The following is a 15,661-nucleotide window of genomic DNA, read 5'->3' on the forward strand; positions in this document are numbered from 1 at the left end:
CATAAGCAAAAAGAAAAAAGCTGGAAGTGGTGTTGTGGCTCAAGTGGTAGAGCTGAAGAGCTGAGGGACAGCGTCCAGGCCCAGAGTTCAGGCCCCACCACCGGACCCCCCCCAAAAAAAATGTGTAAACCTATAAGGCTTGGATATGATTGTGTGGGCCTGAACCAAAGTGTGAGGTTTTATTAGAAAAACTAATTAAGAGCACAAGGACTGGAAGCATGGCTCAAGTGGTAGAGCTCTAGAGTGAGAGAACCTGAATTATTCCAAAAGTAAGAAAGAAAGAGAAAATAGGAAGGAGGAAGGGAGCAAGGGAAAGAAAGAGTATGGTGGGGAGGGAAGAAGGGAAGGAAGCAGAAAAGATAAGGGAAGAGGGAGAGAGGTAGGTGGGGAAGGAAGAAAAAAAGATAATGGAGGAGAGGGGAGGGGGAAGAAGGGGAAGGAAGGGAGAACAGATAATAAAATCACATGGCTATTGTAACATTAGACTTTCTTAAGATCTTACATTTGGGAAAATACAAATACTGCTGGGAGCCAGTGGCTCATACCTATAATCCTAGCTACTCATGAGACTAATACCTAGGATTGTGGTTTGAAACCAGTCCAGGTAGAAAAGTCCCTGTGAGACTCTTATCTTCACTTAACCACTAAAAACTGGAAGTGGTGCTATGGCTCAAAGTGGTAGAGTGCTAGCCTTGAGCAGAAAAGTTCAGGGACAGTGCGTAGGCCCTGAGATCAAGCCCCATGATCGACAAACAACAACAAAACCTAAGTTATTGAGGTTATATTAAATCTGAAACTCTTATCTCTGAATGATATTTCAAGCACAGTGATATATAAATGGGAGAAATATTAGAATGAGAGTAAAGGAGGTGGTTTTACATAATGAACATAGGAGTAGCCAAGCACTGGTGGCTCATACCCGTAGTCCTATCTACACTGGGGACTGAGACTTGAGGAACACAGTTGGAAGCCAGACCATGCAGGAAAGTCTGAGACTTATCTCCAATAAACTACTCAGAAAAAGCCAGAAGTGGCACTGTAGATCAAGTGGTAGAATGCTAGCATTGAGCAAAAGAAGACAATGCCCCAAGCCCTGAAATCAAGCCCCAGGAACAGCACACACAAAAAAGAAGATAGATATAGATGATTGTCCTTGATAGGAAAAGTTTCTTTTGTGGGCTGATTTGTTCATTTTTGGGAACCCCATTATTACATCTGACAATTTTATTGTTTTTCCTAGTGTAAGGCCATTAGGAGACTTAAATGTTCATGCCACATTCATCATTTTTATATTTAAACATTAAGATTCCTATTGCTTTTAATAGTCTGTTCTCTTAGAAAAGAAACCTACAGTCACTAAGATGCTTCTAGTTACAGTTTCTAATCTTTTTGTTTCTCAAAGCCTATAATTATATCTCTTGATTAACATTTTTAAACTTAGAGTTATTTATTTTTGTTCCTTTGTATGATTTACTAAATTCTATCTGTTCTTCTGAAGATAAATTTCCAAATTAACTACAGCTGTCTTCAGTTCTTATTTAAAAACCTTGCTACAAAAAAAAACACAAAAAAACCAAAACAACAAACCAAAAAAAAAAAAACCCTATAGAGTCTTTTTCTTTTCTGTTTCTTGTCTTCTACCTTTTAAGTTACCAATTTTAGTTTCTCTTGAGAAGAGTAGCTAACTGATAATTCCTTATTTTCTTCTACACAATGTCTGACACTGTCTGTCTCCTGTAGTCTGTCCTCCATTATTTTAGTGTGCTTCCTTCTCTTGTCTGGATTCTACATTGCCCTGAGAAGGCTGCCAATATGTGTTGATGAAAGACGGGACAGGAAGGTAAGAGAGTTAAACACTGTCCTATGATAGAGATAAGAACAGTTTGTTTCCCCAGTTTATTCAGTCCTTTTCTAAAAGTGTACATGGTAAGAGTTTTTTTTTTATTTTTATGTTAAAAACTGACCCTACAAATTATTCAAGATAATTCAAGATTTAGTTTGATTTTCTTATACATTATTTAGAAATAAAAAGAGATGACAACAATTTATGAAGAAAATGGTTCTTCATTATAAACTTTAAAGAAGTTAGCATTGAAGTCAGTTTAGAAATAATGCCTATTTTCCATGAAGTAAATTGAGTAAGTTTGGGGGTAACATAGTCTCTTTTAACTTGTTGATTATTTATTAGTGTGAAAATAACTTGTAACTGAACTTTTAGTTTCTATTCCTCACCCCTGGACTGCTCCCTGGCTGAGTTTAGATGTTTAGGCCATTCCTTTAGGCATACAATTTTAGGGGTAGCATTTACCCTGAATGATAGTTTTGTGTAGTCTGATTAAAGATTCAGAGAGTAGGGTAATTACATTTGGAAAACTGCTGCAGAGTTCCTTTTTGAAGGAATTTCCTAAGATATTTACTTAAATGAATGAAGTTAAAAAACATAATTCATTTCAGTTCTGCTTTGTTCTAACCAACTAAGGATAAACCAGTTATGTGTAAGTCATTGTTACATTAGATTCTGTAGAGTGATTTTTTTTTCCTTATACACATTGATAGTATTTATTAAACATGGAGAGACAGTTTATGTAATAGAAAAACACAACTTTTGGAATCAGACTTTGGTTAGATTTCTAATTAAGCTGCTTAGAGCCTAACTTCAAGTAATGAATTATATGTAATTGAGTAAATTAATTAAAATATGTACTGCAGTATACAAGGGCTCAGGGAAATCAGAGCAAATAGTCCAGAGTTATCAGGGAAATTTTTACAAAAAAGCAACACCTGAACGGACTGGTATAACTTGGTTAATAAGACTGTGAATCAAAGGCATGTTAATAAAAATGGTTGATTTAGGGGACAAAGAGAAGACAGGCCTGTTTTGGACTGAGTATCTGTGTTTGGGTACGCAAGTGGGATCAGATCCTGGAAAGTTGACATTTCAACACATTTAATAATGAGTTAAACTATTCATGATGAAGATTCTGTGTATACAGGTGTATATATATGCCTGTATATAGACATATAATCTCCAATATTTTAGAAAGTTTAAATTCCTAGTGTGTACAGACTAAATTTTAGACTCTCTAAACCCATCTAGCTTTCTAGCTTAGCTAAAAAGAGATAAGACTCAGCACCAGAATAGCAATACAGTCAAGTATTCAAAAGTAAGTCAGAGATTTGAAGGAAGAATATGTTATGATGGACTAAATATTGTAAATGACATTTAAGAAGATAGACTAGCAATTCTTTTAATTCTTTTAAGCCTGTGTCCTTGCATTGATTTACTATTTTCCAGGGCATGGAGATACTATATAGTTTTTCTCTTTCTGGAATGGGGCAGACCTGGTAGCTAGACTAGTCTTCCAGGTGAAGACAATTTAAAACACTAGCTTAATTTTTAGAAACTATAGAATGCCCAGAGCTCCATGTCAGAATATTTTAGTTATAATAGCAACTATTTTGCTTAAAATTCAATTGCTTTGTAAAAAAGGCTTCACTGAAATACCTCCTAGTGACTTGCCTTTATAATCTCTCATCTTCCTTAATGAAATAATATCAAATTTCTGAAGAAAGTCAAGATGTAAAAGGCAAAAAGAATATAAAGGAAAGTCAAGAGAAAAATCTTTAAAAAAAAAAACAAAAACCCATAAATATCTGATTTCTGATATTAAAGTATGAAATGGATTTATGAATCCCAAATTAAAATATCTCATTACTTCACAGCTTTAACCAGGCACCTGAATTCCATTTTCCAACCTCACAACACCTTAATGATGTTCATTCTGTCATGAAGCTCTGGTTCTATGAGAATACTAAGATAAAATGAAGACTGAAGCCAGGTGCTGGTGGCTTATACCTGTAATCCTAGCTACTCAGGAGGCTGAGATCTCAGGATCAGGTTCAAAGCCAGCCCAGGCAGGAAAGTCCATCTCTTACCTCCAATAAACCTCTCAGAAAACTGAAAGTAGCACTCTGGCTCAAGTGGTAGAGTGCTTCCCTTGAGCTGAAGAGCTGAGGGACAGAGCCTAACCCCAGAATTCAAGCCCCACAACTGACAACAACAAAAGACTGAGGATATTGAAGGGGCTTGTAAACCCACAAAACCAAAGACAGTCAACCTTGTCAGTTCAAGTTGCAGCTCTGTCAGCACCACCTGTGAACACTATGCACTAAGTGCATAAGACATATACAGATATTAGATAGTCATATGGTTTAAAATTCAAAGTGGTTATTAAGCCAGGCACCTATGGCTCATGCCTATAACCCTGACTACTCAGAAGGCTAAAATCTGAGGATCGCAATTCAAAGCCAGCCTAGTCAGGAAAGTCTATAAGGCTCTTACCTCCAACAAACTACAGAAAAGGCAGAAGTAGAGTTGTAATTTAAATGGTAGAACACTAGCCATGAGTAAAAGAAGCTCAGGGATAGTGCCTAGACCCTGAGTTCAAGCCCCAGGACCTTCACAAAAAAGAAAAAAACAAAATGGTTATAACCAAAAGTTTATTTCCCATTTCTTATACTACAACCACCAAGTTCCTAATGTTACCAAAGATAATTAAGCACATAAAAGTGTACATGTATAAACAGTCCTTTTCTATCTGCTTGTACCACATATGGTAGCCTACTATACACTTTGTTCTGCCTCTGGATGCCAGTATAAGTGACATATATTTGTATATACCCACAAGGTCTGTACAGTGTAACCTCAGGAAGTACCACAATAAAATGTTCTGCTTCAAGATTTATTTATTTTTGCTTATTTTTGTTGTTAACCTTGATTCTAGACTTAATACCAAAAACATAAAGAAAAACAAAAAGTAGTCTAATTTAATGATTAGGAAGAAGGGATGACAGGGCCCTAGTATGGGCATGTAAGGCTCCTAAGCTTCACTGTGATTAGATTTGGACTGCCATGATTTTAAGAATAGAAGACACCATCTTGTATAGCAAGGAACAGTTGTACTACCCTTCACTCTGTCCGCTTTTGGCTGTTTTAACCAAAAGAATTATGTGGGTGGGGCAATAGCTCAGAGGCCCTTGGTAGCACCTAAATAAATATTAATAAAATCATGTATCACTTTGCCCTAGCATAGCCTTAAGGCCCTAAATATAAAGTGTTGCTTTAGTTAATGCTAAAGAAATACCAAGAATTATTGGAGTAAAACTAAATTAGAAATCTGTACATGGAGGCTTTGTAAATATTAAAATGCTGTACAGGTATACAGTACCAGAGTACATTTGAGCCGTTACCTGCAGCTGATGAGCTCCAAAAAGAGCGAAACCTATTAGGTCCTGCAGTACTGGCTTAAGATAGTGTAACACTTTGATTATATCCTTCCTGTATGTTGTTTTGTATTATAAATTGAGAACAGGAGTGACTCCTATTGCTGCTAGTGTATTTCCTTTCCAGGCCATTCTTTAAAAAGTTACTTGAATGAGATCATCCCCAAAGGGAAATCTAATCAGATTAGATTGTTATCTGGTCTGATCTTAAATGGTCAATTTTTTCCTACTGGGCAATGTCAGAGTTTTGTTTGTTGGTTTGTTTTTGTGATACTGGGAGCACTATTCAACTATATCCTGAGCCTAACTTAAATGCTTTAATTACCTCTACATAATGATAATTCCAGAATCTTCTCTGCTGAGCTACTGAAACCACTATTAGATAGGCCTGCTTTTTATGTTCTATTAGAACAATAACAAATTTGCCAAAATTGATTGGTTCCAAATCCACCAAATTGATTATTGCTTTTTCTACTATACTTTCCCTTCTCTTTCCCCTACCTCTGTAAAACACCATGCTCACACATATGCACACACTCACATTCTAAAATGGAAATGACATTTTTCTTATATTTTTCATTGGATTATATAATAAGTCCTTCCAGATAACCTACTAAGAGCCTAGTAGTTATTATCTATTTTTAAAATTATTTCTTACCAATTACTAGCTATCAAATCCTAAAGATATGCCTCCTAAATATATCTTTTGTCAGCAGCCTTTCCAGATCCTTGGTTATTGCCTTAGCTCAGACCTTTATTCCACTTTACTAGATGTCAAACCAGTTTTCCTAAGAACTCTCCTTTTTTCTACCATCTCCTCCTTTTCCTAGAATGGTTTTTTTTACTAATCTGATGTGTCACTCTTTTCCTTGAAACCTTTAGTGGCTCAGCCTGGTATATCAAACTTTTGTCAATCTAGCTCCTGGCTTTTCCCTTCTTTATACTTTAGCGACATGGTACTTGTAATTTTCCAGATTGACCATGTTGTTTTATTTGTTAGTTGTATGACTTGTTTGTTCTACCTGGATCCCCCACATCTAATGGTATATTCAAGTTGGTTTCTATCAGCTATGAAGATTGTTACATATCCAGTGTTGCAAGTCAGTTTATAGCTTGAAACTACCTTGTGGGTAGGGGTATTTATAACATGAATATCAACAAGTAATACAAACTAGGACTTTTCTCCTTCCCTGATACACTCTATTTCTCCCACAACCCTGTTCACTAGTAACCTTTGCTTCAAATTCTAGCTTAGATGGCACCTCTTAGAAACTTTTCCTCTTTTCCTTCAATACACATAAAATCGATGGCTACTTCTTACATGCTTTATCATGGCATCAGTCGCCTGAAAGTGTAAATGTGTTTATGTATTTCTTTTTACCTCTTGAGTTCCTAGAGCAAAATCCATATGATTGCCTGTTTCTATTTTCATTCATTTATTTAACACTCACCAAACTGATACATTTGATATGTATCAGGAATTGTTCCCAGGGCACAAAGATGAAAGTATTTGGCCACTGTCTACAAGAAGCTCATAAGTTTAGTCTATACTCTAGAACATTACAAATTTAGTGAGATAAGTACCTTGCTAAAAGTCTGTAAAGACATTTTGGGATATAGAGGAGAAAACTATCCAGGTAAGACTTAAGGGGTGAGCAAAAAGTTGTTGCCTGTAAGTAGTATAATAGTTCTTCTACAGATAAAACAAAAACAAAAAAACAACTTTAGGCAGTCTCACCATGTTTCCCAGGTTAAGCTTGAACTTGTAGGTTAAAATGATTCTCTCACCTTCTTCCTACCTCCCTGAGTAGTTGAGATTCCAAGTGTGCATCACTGCATCCAGCTTAGACACAGTTTTTATCTAGTACTTTTCACTTGACCACTTGAATTATCCAGTTAATTTTATGTAGAATCCTGTATACCTTTCTATAACTGAGTAGAAAAACACTGAGTATTATATCTGATGTCACAGTAATGTTATATAGTAAAACATCTCAAACTATATAGCTTAAAGCAATAATAATTTATTATTTCTCAAGAACCTAAGGCCTAGCTAGGTAGCTCTCATCTAGGTCTCGGGTTATGGTAGATCCTTACCTGAGTACTACTGTAGTTTGATCTGCTCTTAAATAAGATGAATAGAATGAGCTTATTAGAAAGAGAAGGACAATTAGATAGAATTGCATTCATCCAGTCAAAAGAGTATACAGAGTTGGTAGCAGATGACTTTTTACTAGTGATCTAGATTATTTTATAAGTATTCCTGAGGCCATTGGACCCCAGGGGAGGGCAACATATGTTGGGTAGTTGAAAAGTCAAAACAAAAATGTATGGAAACAAGAGGATTTTTTTCTTCATTGTTGTTTTTGTTTTCTTTTTGTTTTGTTTATTTGTCTTGGGGAGGGTTAAGGGGGATGCAGAACTGGAAGGACAAAGGGTGAACAAATGCAGCAATGGTACTGATTAGGCTTTATGTTGAAAATGAACTATACAACTTGTGGGTGAGAATGGGAGGGAAAATCTGGGAGAGAGTGAGCAAAGAGGTGACACTGGCCAAAAAGAAATATACTCATTACCTGTCTTATGTAACTGTAACAGCCCTGTGCATCACCTTTATAATAACAATAAAAAATTAAAACAAAACAAGGATGCATGAGTGAAGAGAATATAAACAAGGTCATTAGTGAAGAACATTAAAAATACTTGTCACTACTCATACTTCTTGAGAAGCTCTAGCAGAAAGTGTTCAGACTGGGTAAATTCAATAGTCCCTATCTATCAGGCCTAGGGTTTTGTTGTTGTTTTTATTTTGTTTATTTGCTTTCTTTAAATGAATGAACTAAGTTGTCTGGTTCTTTTAATGGAATACTATTTAGTGGAGAAAATGAATGCAGTAGAGTGGTTCTAACCATGTAGATGTATCTTTGAAATAGGTTTTAATGTTATAGACCTAGTTCTTTAACAAGTTCAAATCACTTAGTGGGGAAGTGATTTAGCTGTATTATAGTTAAAAGCTAAAATCAACTCAATAAGAGTGCATTGGTTTTCCATCCATTTTTATTTATATTCACATAATGATGATAATAATTCACTCTCTTTCAATTATAAATAACATTAATCATAGCTGGAAAGACCTGAATATCCAAATGACTTTGAGCAAAGAGTTCTTCATTAGGTTTTCCTTCTTGTTTTATTTTTCTTACAGTGACCTTAACACAGAATAGTGTTTTCTGAATTGTAATCTAAGATGTCTTTCTGATACTAATTCTAGTATCAGGCTCTGCTTTTGATTTTTTCTATGGTCTATGGCAAGTTTTCTGTTGCTGAGAAATATTTTCTCTCAAATTTTGGTCTCAAGAAGAAGGCTACATAGAACAATCTTTGAAGTCATGTGTAAAATTTAGATTTTGTGCCCCAGGGGCTGGTAGCATGGCTCCAGTGGTAGAGTGCCTGCCTGGATTTCTGTGTCACTCCCACAAATTCCAATTCCATAGAGAAATGCCTGGGAAGCTCAGGTGATTCCATTGTACATCCAGCCGTGTTTGACAACTACTAAGATGGTTGTATGAAAAGCTTACTTCCCTAAATGTTCTTTATTGGATTATTTTCTGGAAAGTGTTTTATAAAATAATTGATATTAGAACATTGTAACTCTTCCTATAACACACACACATATACACATTCACACATGAAATAAATCTGTTTTATAACATGTCACCTTCCAAGTTCATATTGGGAGGTTAAGATTTTGACCACCAATATGTGTTAGAAGATCATAGCTTCTGCATTTTCAACCTTGGACTTAGAAAATAATTGAACAATTTGATAACCTGATTTGCATATAAACCTAAAATTGAATAAAATTAGAAATTCTTTTTGGTTGTTAATTTCTTTTTGTTTTTCTTGGTTTACAGAATGCTCTTTTCAGTTGTATTAGCAGAAATGAAAGTAAGTATAACATCAATACAGTTTGCTGAGCATGATTAGCAGTTGTACCCATTATCAAGAACCTGGCATTATAACTTGTATTTGTTAATAAGCCATCTGAAGGAATGTGCACAGCAGCATTCTGCTGGGCTCTTTTCACATATTCAAGTCATTCATGTATTATAACATGATTTATAAAGCAGAGACACTTGAGCTAGTAATAACCTGATAACAGAGTTATTACACTTTCAGAGTTTAAGCACATCCATATTATATAATATAGTCCTTGCTAAGGATTTGCAGCTGAGTTCATTCAGCAGGCATTTATTGAGTGTTTATTTGATGTGGGGTAGCATACTTCTGTGGGACTCTAGGACATGGTAGGGTATGTGATAGCACACTTATAAAGTGATATAAATCAGAGGAAAAAGGTTCAGTCTTATGAGTGCTTACAGATGACTTCATGGAGTCGGTAGCTGAGCTGGGCCTTGAAGAATGGATAAGATGTGAACAGTCGAGACCAGAGGATAACAGTAGTTAGCGATGAGAAAAGATACCCTGAGTAACCAGTAACTATTTAGCTTGGCAGAAAGGTATATTGAAGGACAATAAGCATGCCTATAGTTTCTACCCTTCCAAACCGAGGCTTCATTCAAGATTTCCAAAATTGCATCTAGCATGTAATCTTAGCTCCTCCCTCAATGACTGGGAAACGAGGGTAATGGGAATTAGAAGATAACTATCTTGTTTGCCTTGTTTTTTTCTGTGCTTACCTTTCTCCACTACCACCCCTTGTGTATCTCCACTGAGGTTTAAAATATGGCCATAAATAATTCTTATGGGGCTAGGAATGAAGCTCTTGCCCTTATTATGATTCCCACATCTGACTCCTAACCACTCATCTCCTTCTGTCCAGATGCTTTAAAGGCAACCCATTATATATAAAATATCTCATTATATAGCCCAAAGCGGCCCAGAACTCACCCAGTCTGGCCTCATAGTCACAGTCCCCCTGACTGCTGGAATTTACAGGCATATACCATACCTAGCCCCAATGATTTTTTTAAAAATCATAAATCCAGAGTCATCTTATTTCAGATGACTTACTTTTCAGTATTGGGGCAAATCATATCTATTGTGAAGACTATTCTCCATTTAGCCATATTCTTGCAGGTGATGTACAGTTATAAAGATATTAAATTTATTAGATTATCCTGATATCTCAGTTTTTATTGGTCCTATTTTATAAATGCAAGGCATTTGGGATTTTATTATTTCTATTTTGTTTTGCTCAAATATGAAAAGAAGCTATTTCAGTGATTTTCAACATGGGGACTTTTGGCATTTGTAAAGATAGTTTTACTTGCATGAAATTACTGTGTGGATTTCAAGACCTTTACTGACCCTGGCCTCTATACATTAAATGGTAGCAGCTGTCTCCAAATCACCATGACATCCAGGAATGTTTCCACATTCCTTACTGTTCCTGTTAAGGTCTATTGGACTGTAGACTATAAGTCAATGAACACTAACTTTCTTATATCAGTGAACACTTGAATGTCCCCATGACTATACCCACAATAGTGCAATATTTGTCTCGCATGACATATTTTTATTTCTCAAATTCAGACAGAAAGATGTCATTATGCTGATAACTTCATGTTAACAAAAAGCTGTTTCCATGATCTTTTCCTCCCTATAGTGGGCTCAGTGTGTTGCAGTTATGCAGGCCATCACACAAACTGCCGTGAATACTGTCAAGCCATTTTCCGAACAGACTCTTCTCCTGGTCCATCTCAAATCAAAGCTGTGGAGAATTATTGTGCTTCTATTAGTCCACAATTAATACACTGTGTGAACAATTATACCCAGTCCTATCCAATGAGGAACCCAACAGATAGTAAGTAAAAGGCAGATATTCTTCTTATTTCAATCCTTGGTAAGAGTTTATAAAAGGAAGTGATACATTCTTGTAGATATCTGTGGTCTAGGTCACCAGGGAAACATCTGACTTTGACGTTCAGATTTGGCAGATTGGACATTATTGTCACAGCTAAAAGGTACCAAGAAAGATGAAACTGTAGAGAGTATGAAGAAATGGGAATTGTCTAGTCTGTCTGAGAATGAAAGAGTTCTTTGGTATGGATAATTTGGAGGGAAGTTGGGTAATGAACACTAGAATCTCAAATTATCATACCTTTTGACCTAGCAATTCTATTTCTCATAAATTATCCAGCAGGCAAATTTTCAAGAATATGTTGTATATGCACATATCGGTATAATAGAAAGAAATTAGAAATAACCCAAACATCCATTAGTAGGATGTTGATTAAATAAATTATGATGTCAGGCACTGGAGGCCACATCCATAGTCCTAACTATTCAGGAAACAGACCTGAAGAATAACTCCAGGCAGAAAAATCAGATTCCATTTCCATTTAACCACCACAAAGCCAGGCTGGAGGCATAGCTCAAGTGGTAGAGTACCAGAAGCCAAGCAAAAATGTGAGTTCAAGTCCTGGTACTAGCAGAAACACAAAAATAAACTATGTTATATCTGTATATTAACACTTTGCAACCAACAAAAGAAGAAAGGAACACATTTTTATAGAAGGCTGGGAGTACATAGTTCATGTAGTAGAGTGCTTGCCTAGCATGTGCAAAACCCAGGGTTTAAGCTTCAGTACTAAAAAAAAAAGTCTAAGATAAATTAAGTAAAAAAGGCAAATTACAGAATTAAAGGTATAATGGGATATATTTTAATTATATATGTAATTAGCCCATGTTATATATTTCTATAATGCTTTGTTACTTATCAGTAGGTGGTTATTATTTTAATAATTAAAATTTCATGAAAATTAGAAGTAAGTCTGTTTCTTGTTAAATAATATTCTGGAATCTATTTTCTTCATGTAGAAGTAATCAAATTTTTACAGAACTGACTAATTAGCTGCCAAGAGACAATGTTTTGATTTTTGCCAGCATATTGAAAGACTTGCTTTTATAAACTCAAAAGCAATGTGCCTTGTTTGGCCACAATTAAAATCTGTTCTTTGAGGCTTTTGACATTCTATGATGTGGCTGTGTGGTGAAAATCAAAGCATGAAGCACTTGCCACAATAACCTTTATTTGTTTAAAGGCAGATCTATGTTTCCTGACATTTAGACTACACAGAGGTACTGGTAGAGCTAAGAAAATAGAAGATAATAATTCTTTAAAAAGGCCAAAAGAGGTCTTAAAGAGAAGAGCAACCATCTCAAACATCTATCTTAACACAGAAGAATATGAAAAAGACCACTGCAGGGTAGTTTTTTTCAAAAGTCAAAGACACCTGAGAGAACTCAAAGAGGCCCTTCTGGCTGGTTAAAACTGTTCTTTCATTTCGTATTCTTTGTAGAAAATTAAAGGCAGACAATTGGGAGTATAATTCAGTGAGAGTACATGTACTAATTAGCATGTAGAGGGCTTTGGGTTTAGTCCCCAACACTAAAAAGAAATGCTATTGCACTATTTAAATTAGCTTACACAGATGTCTGAAAATGTTGTGCTATCTTGGATATAATGAAATACAATGTTGTTTTGTTTTGTTTTGTTTGTTTTTGTCCATCCAGGCCTGGACACTATCTCTTAGCTCTTCAGCTCAAGGCAAGTGCTCTACCACTTGAGCCACAGTGCCACTTCTGGTTTTCTGGTGGTTTATCAGAGATAAGAGTTTCACAGACTTTCCTGCCTTTGCTGGCTTTGAACTGCGATCCTCAGATTTCAACCTCCTGAGTAGCTAGGATTACAGGCATGAGCCACCGGCACCTGGCTAATGTTTGGGTTTTTTGCCATAAATATTAGTCATTTCTCTCACGTTAAGAATAGTCACAACCAAGTATGTCTGGTGGCTCATGATTAATCCTAGCTACTTAGGAGGTTGAAATCTGAGGATCATCGTTTGAAGCCAGCCCAGGCAGGAAAGTCTGTGAAGACTCTTTATCCCTAATTAACCACCCAAATACTAGAAGTGAAGTGGTGGTTGAACGTGGTAGAGTACTAGCTTTGAACAGAAAAGCTCAGGGAGAGCTCCCAGGCCCTGAGTTCAAGCCCTACAATTGACAAAAATAAATACACAAATTAAAATCTCCAGTAGACATTATTTACTATCAGGAAATAAGTCCATTTTGGCCTACAATATCATCTTCAAGAACATAAAATGATTTACAAGAGATGTAAGATGACTTTTCATTTTTGTGAGGTTGGTACTAAATGTCCCAAGATTGGGGACAGTGATAAATTGTGGTAATGGATATCTTTTCCACTTTTTGTTACACTTTATGGAATAATGGAGAAAAATTAACAGGCCTTGTATAATGCACATACAGACGTAGAGTAGCAATGTTTTCCACTCTGCTGTCAAGTTCTTCTTTTCTAAGTACAACATAGTATTAAGCCACCTAATTAAACCATTTACATTCTGAAAATGTAGGTTTATATTGCTGTGACAGAGCTGAAGACCATGCTTGCCAAAATGCCTGCAAGAGGATTTTGATGTCTAAGAAAACAGAAATGGAGATTGTCGATGGTCTCATCGAGGGTTGTAAGACCCAGCCCTTACCTCAAGATCCTCTTTGGCAATGTTTTCTTGAAAGCTCACAATCTGTTCACCCTGGAGTCACTATACACCCACCTCCCTCAACGGGCCTTGATGGAGCCAAATTGCATTGTTGTTCTAAAGCAAACACCTCAACGTGTAGGTCAGTATCTCATTTTTTATAATTCAGAAGATGTTTTGGTCTCTTACTTATATTATGCAACTTTGAACTTGTCTCACCATTTGTTATATTAGTGAGTAATCTGAATTGACACTTATTTTGAGTGTGGATAGCAGTGTGTTAGCATTATGTTAGTGACTTTCTTGCTGCTATATCAAAATACCTGACATAAACAAAGAAGGAAGAATTCATCTGGTTTATCTCTTCTGTTTCTGCATATGTGCTTTTGTTTCAGGGAGTTGTGCACTAAACTGTACAGCATGAGCTGGGGCAATGCACAGAGTTGGCAAGAGTTTGACCGTTTTTGTGAATACAATCCAGTGGAAGTATCCATGTTGACCTGTCTAGCAGATGTCCGGGAACCTTGCCAGTTGGGTTGTAGAAATCTTACTTACTGTACTAATTTTAACAATAGGTAAGAACAAATTATTTTACATGGACTGGATGTGTTTTATCATTACCTGGGGCAGTTGTTTTGATTTTTTTTAACTATTAAGGTATGAACTCAAGGCCTTACCACTTGCTGGGCAGGTGCTTTACCACTTGAGCTATACCTCCAGCATTTCCCAAATGCTAGGGGTCTATGAAATCAAATTACTAATTTAATAACAATACTGAGATCTTATTTGCCTTTCTCACTTATATTCTCACAAGAGTCAGCAGTGGAGTTTTCCAGAGGCTGTGAGACATATGAAATAGCGAAGACTGAATTCAGAAGCAGATAGGAAAATCTAGCAGTCCTCTACTAAGGACTAATAAATAATGTTTATTGGGATTGTGGTTTAATGGTAGAGTGCTTGACTAGTATGTATGAAGCCCTGGATTCAATTCCTCAGTACCTACCACATAAACAGAAAAAGCTGGAAGTGGTGCTGTGGCTCAAGTGGTAGAGTACTATCCTTGAGCAAAAAGAAACTTAGGAACAGTGCCTAGGCCCTGAGTTCAAACCCCAGGACTAGCAAAAAAAAAAATGTCTATTGTAATTTTCTTTGTCTATTGAGAGGAGAGGGCATCTCACTCTAGACCACAGGCTTCTAACTCAGTCCCCTTGCCTCAGCCTTCTGTGTGCTGGGATTACAGATGTGTGTAACCACACCCAGCTTGTTTATTGCAATTTTAAATAAATTAGTAACTGCTTTTAAATTTCCTGTTTTAATATGTAATATGATCAATATTGGTAGTCATTATCCACAAAAAAAGGTTCTCTGAGAGCCCACTAATTTTAGGTATATAAGCCGTGTGTTACTTGTATTCAAAGCAGTAGGGCTTTGTGACTGGAGTCCCTCTGCTGCCTACTAGTGCTCCAATAAAAACTCCAAATTTGGCCTTTTAAGTGGTGGCTTTTTTCTTATGACTAGATCTACCATACAACATCTGGTTTGTGTGTGTGTGCGTGTGCGTGTGCGTGTGTGTGTATGTGTGTGTGTGTGTGTGTGTGTGTGTGTTGGTACTGGCATATGAATTCAGCCTAGTCACTGTAGCTTAGATATTTCAATTTTTCTGTTCAAGGCCCATGCTCTACTATTTGAGCCACAGTTCCACTTCCTGCTTTTTGCTGGTTAATGGAGATAAGAATCTCATGGATTTTCCTACACAAATCTCTTTCTGGGCCCTAAAACTTGGAGACCAAGGTCTTCTGTGGAACCAGGTTGAAAAGAGTCTGCACAGCTGCTGAAGCCCACTTAGCCCCCCA

General features: G+C 36.3%; 1 protein-coding gene across 1 annotated transcript in view; it reads left to right on the forward strand.

Moving 5' to 3' along the window:
* Reck (reversion-inducing-cysteine-rich protein with kazal motifs) overlaps nucleotides 1-15,661 on the forward strand; it is a 57,640-nt gene that overhangs the window by 22,375 nt on the left and 19,604 nt on the right. The window contains exons 7-10 of the mRNA XM_013026596.1: nucleotides 9,198-9,231; nucleotides 10,913-11,110; nucleotides 13,683-13,950; nucleotides 14,204-14,383. Of these exons, the coding sequence (XP_012882050.1) occupies nucleotides 9,198-9,231; nucleotides 10,913-11,110; nucleotides 13,683-13,950; nucleotides 14,204-14,383 (680 nt within the window). The remainder of the gene's footprint in view (nucleotides 1-9,197; nucleotides 9,232-10,912; nucleotides 11,111-13,682; nucleotides 13,951-14,203; nucleotides 14,384-15,661) is intronic.

This window comes from Dipodomys ordii, unplaced genomic scaffold (assembly GCF_000151885.1).
Source record: "Dipodomys ordii isolate 6190 unplaced genomic scaffold, Dord_2.0 Scaffold95, whole genome shotgun sequence".
NCBI classification, from domain to species: domain Eukaryota; kingdom Metazoa; phylum Chordata; class Mammalia; order Rodentia; family Heteromyidae; genus Dipodomys; species Dipodomys ordii.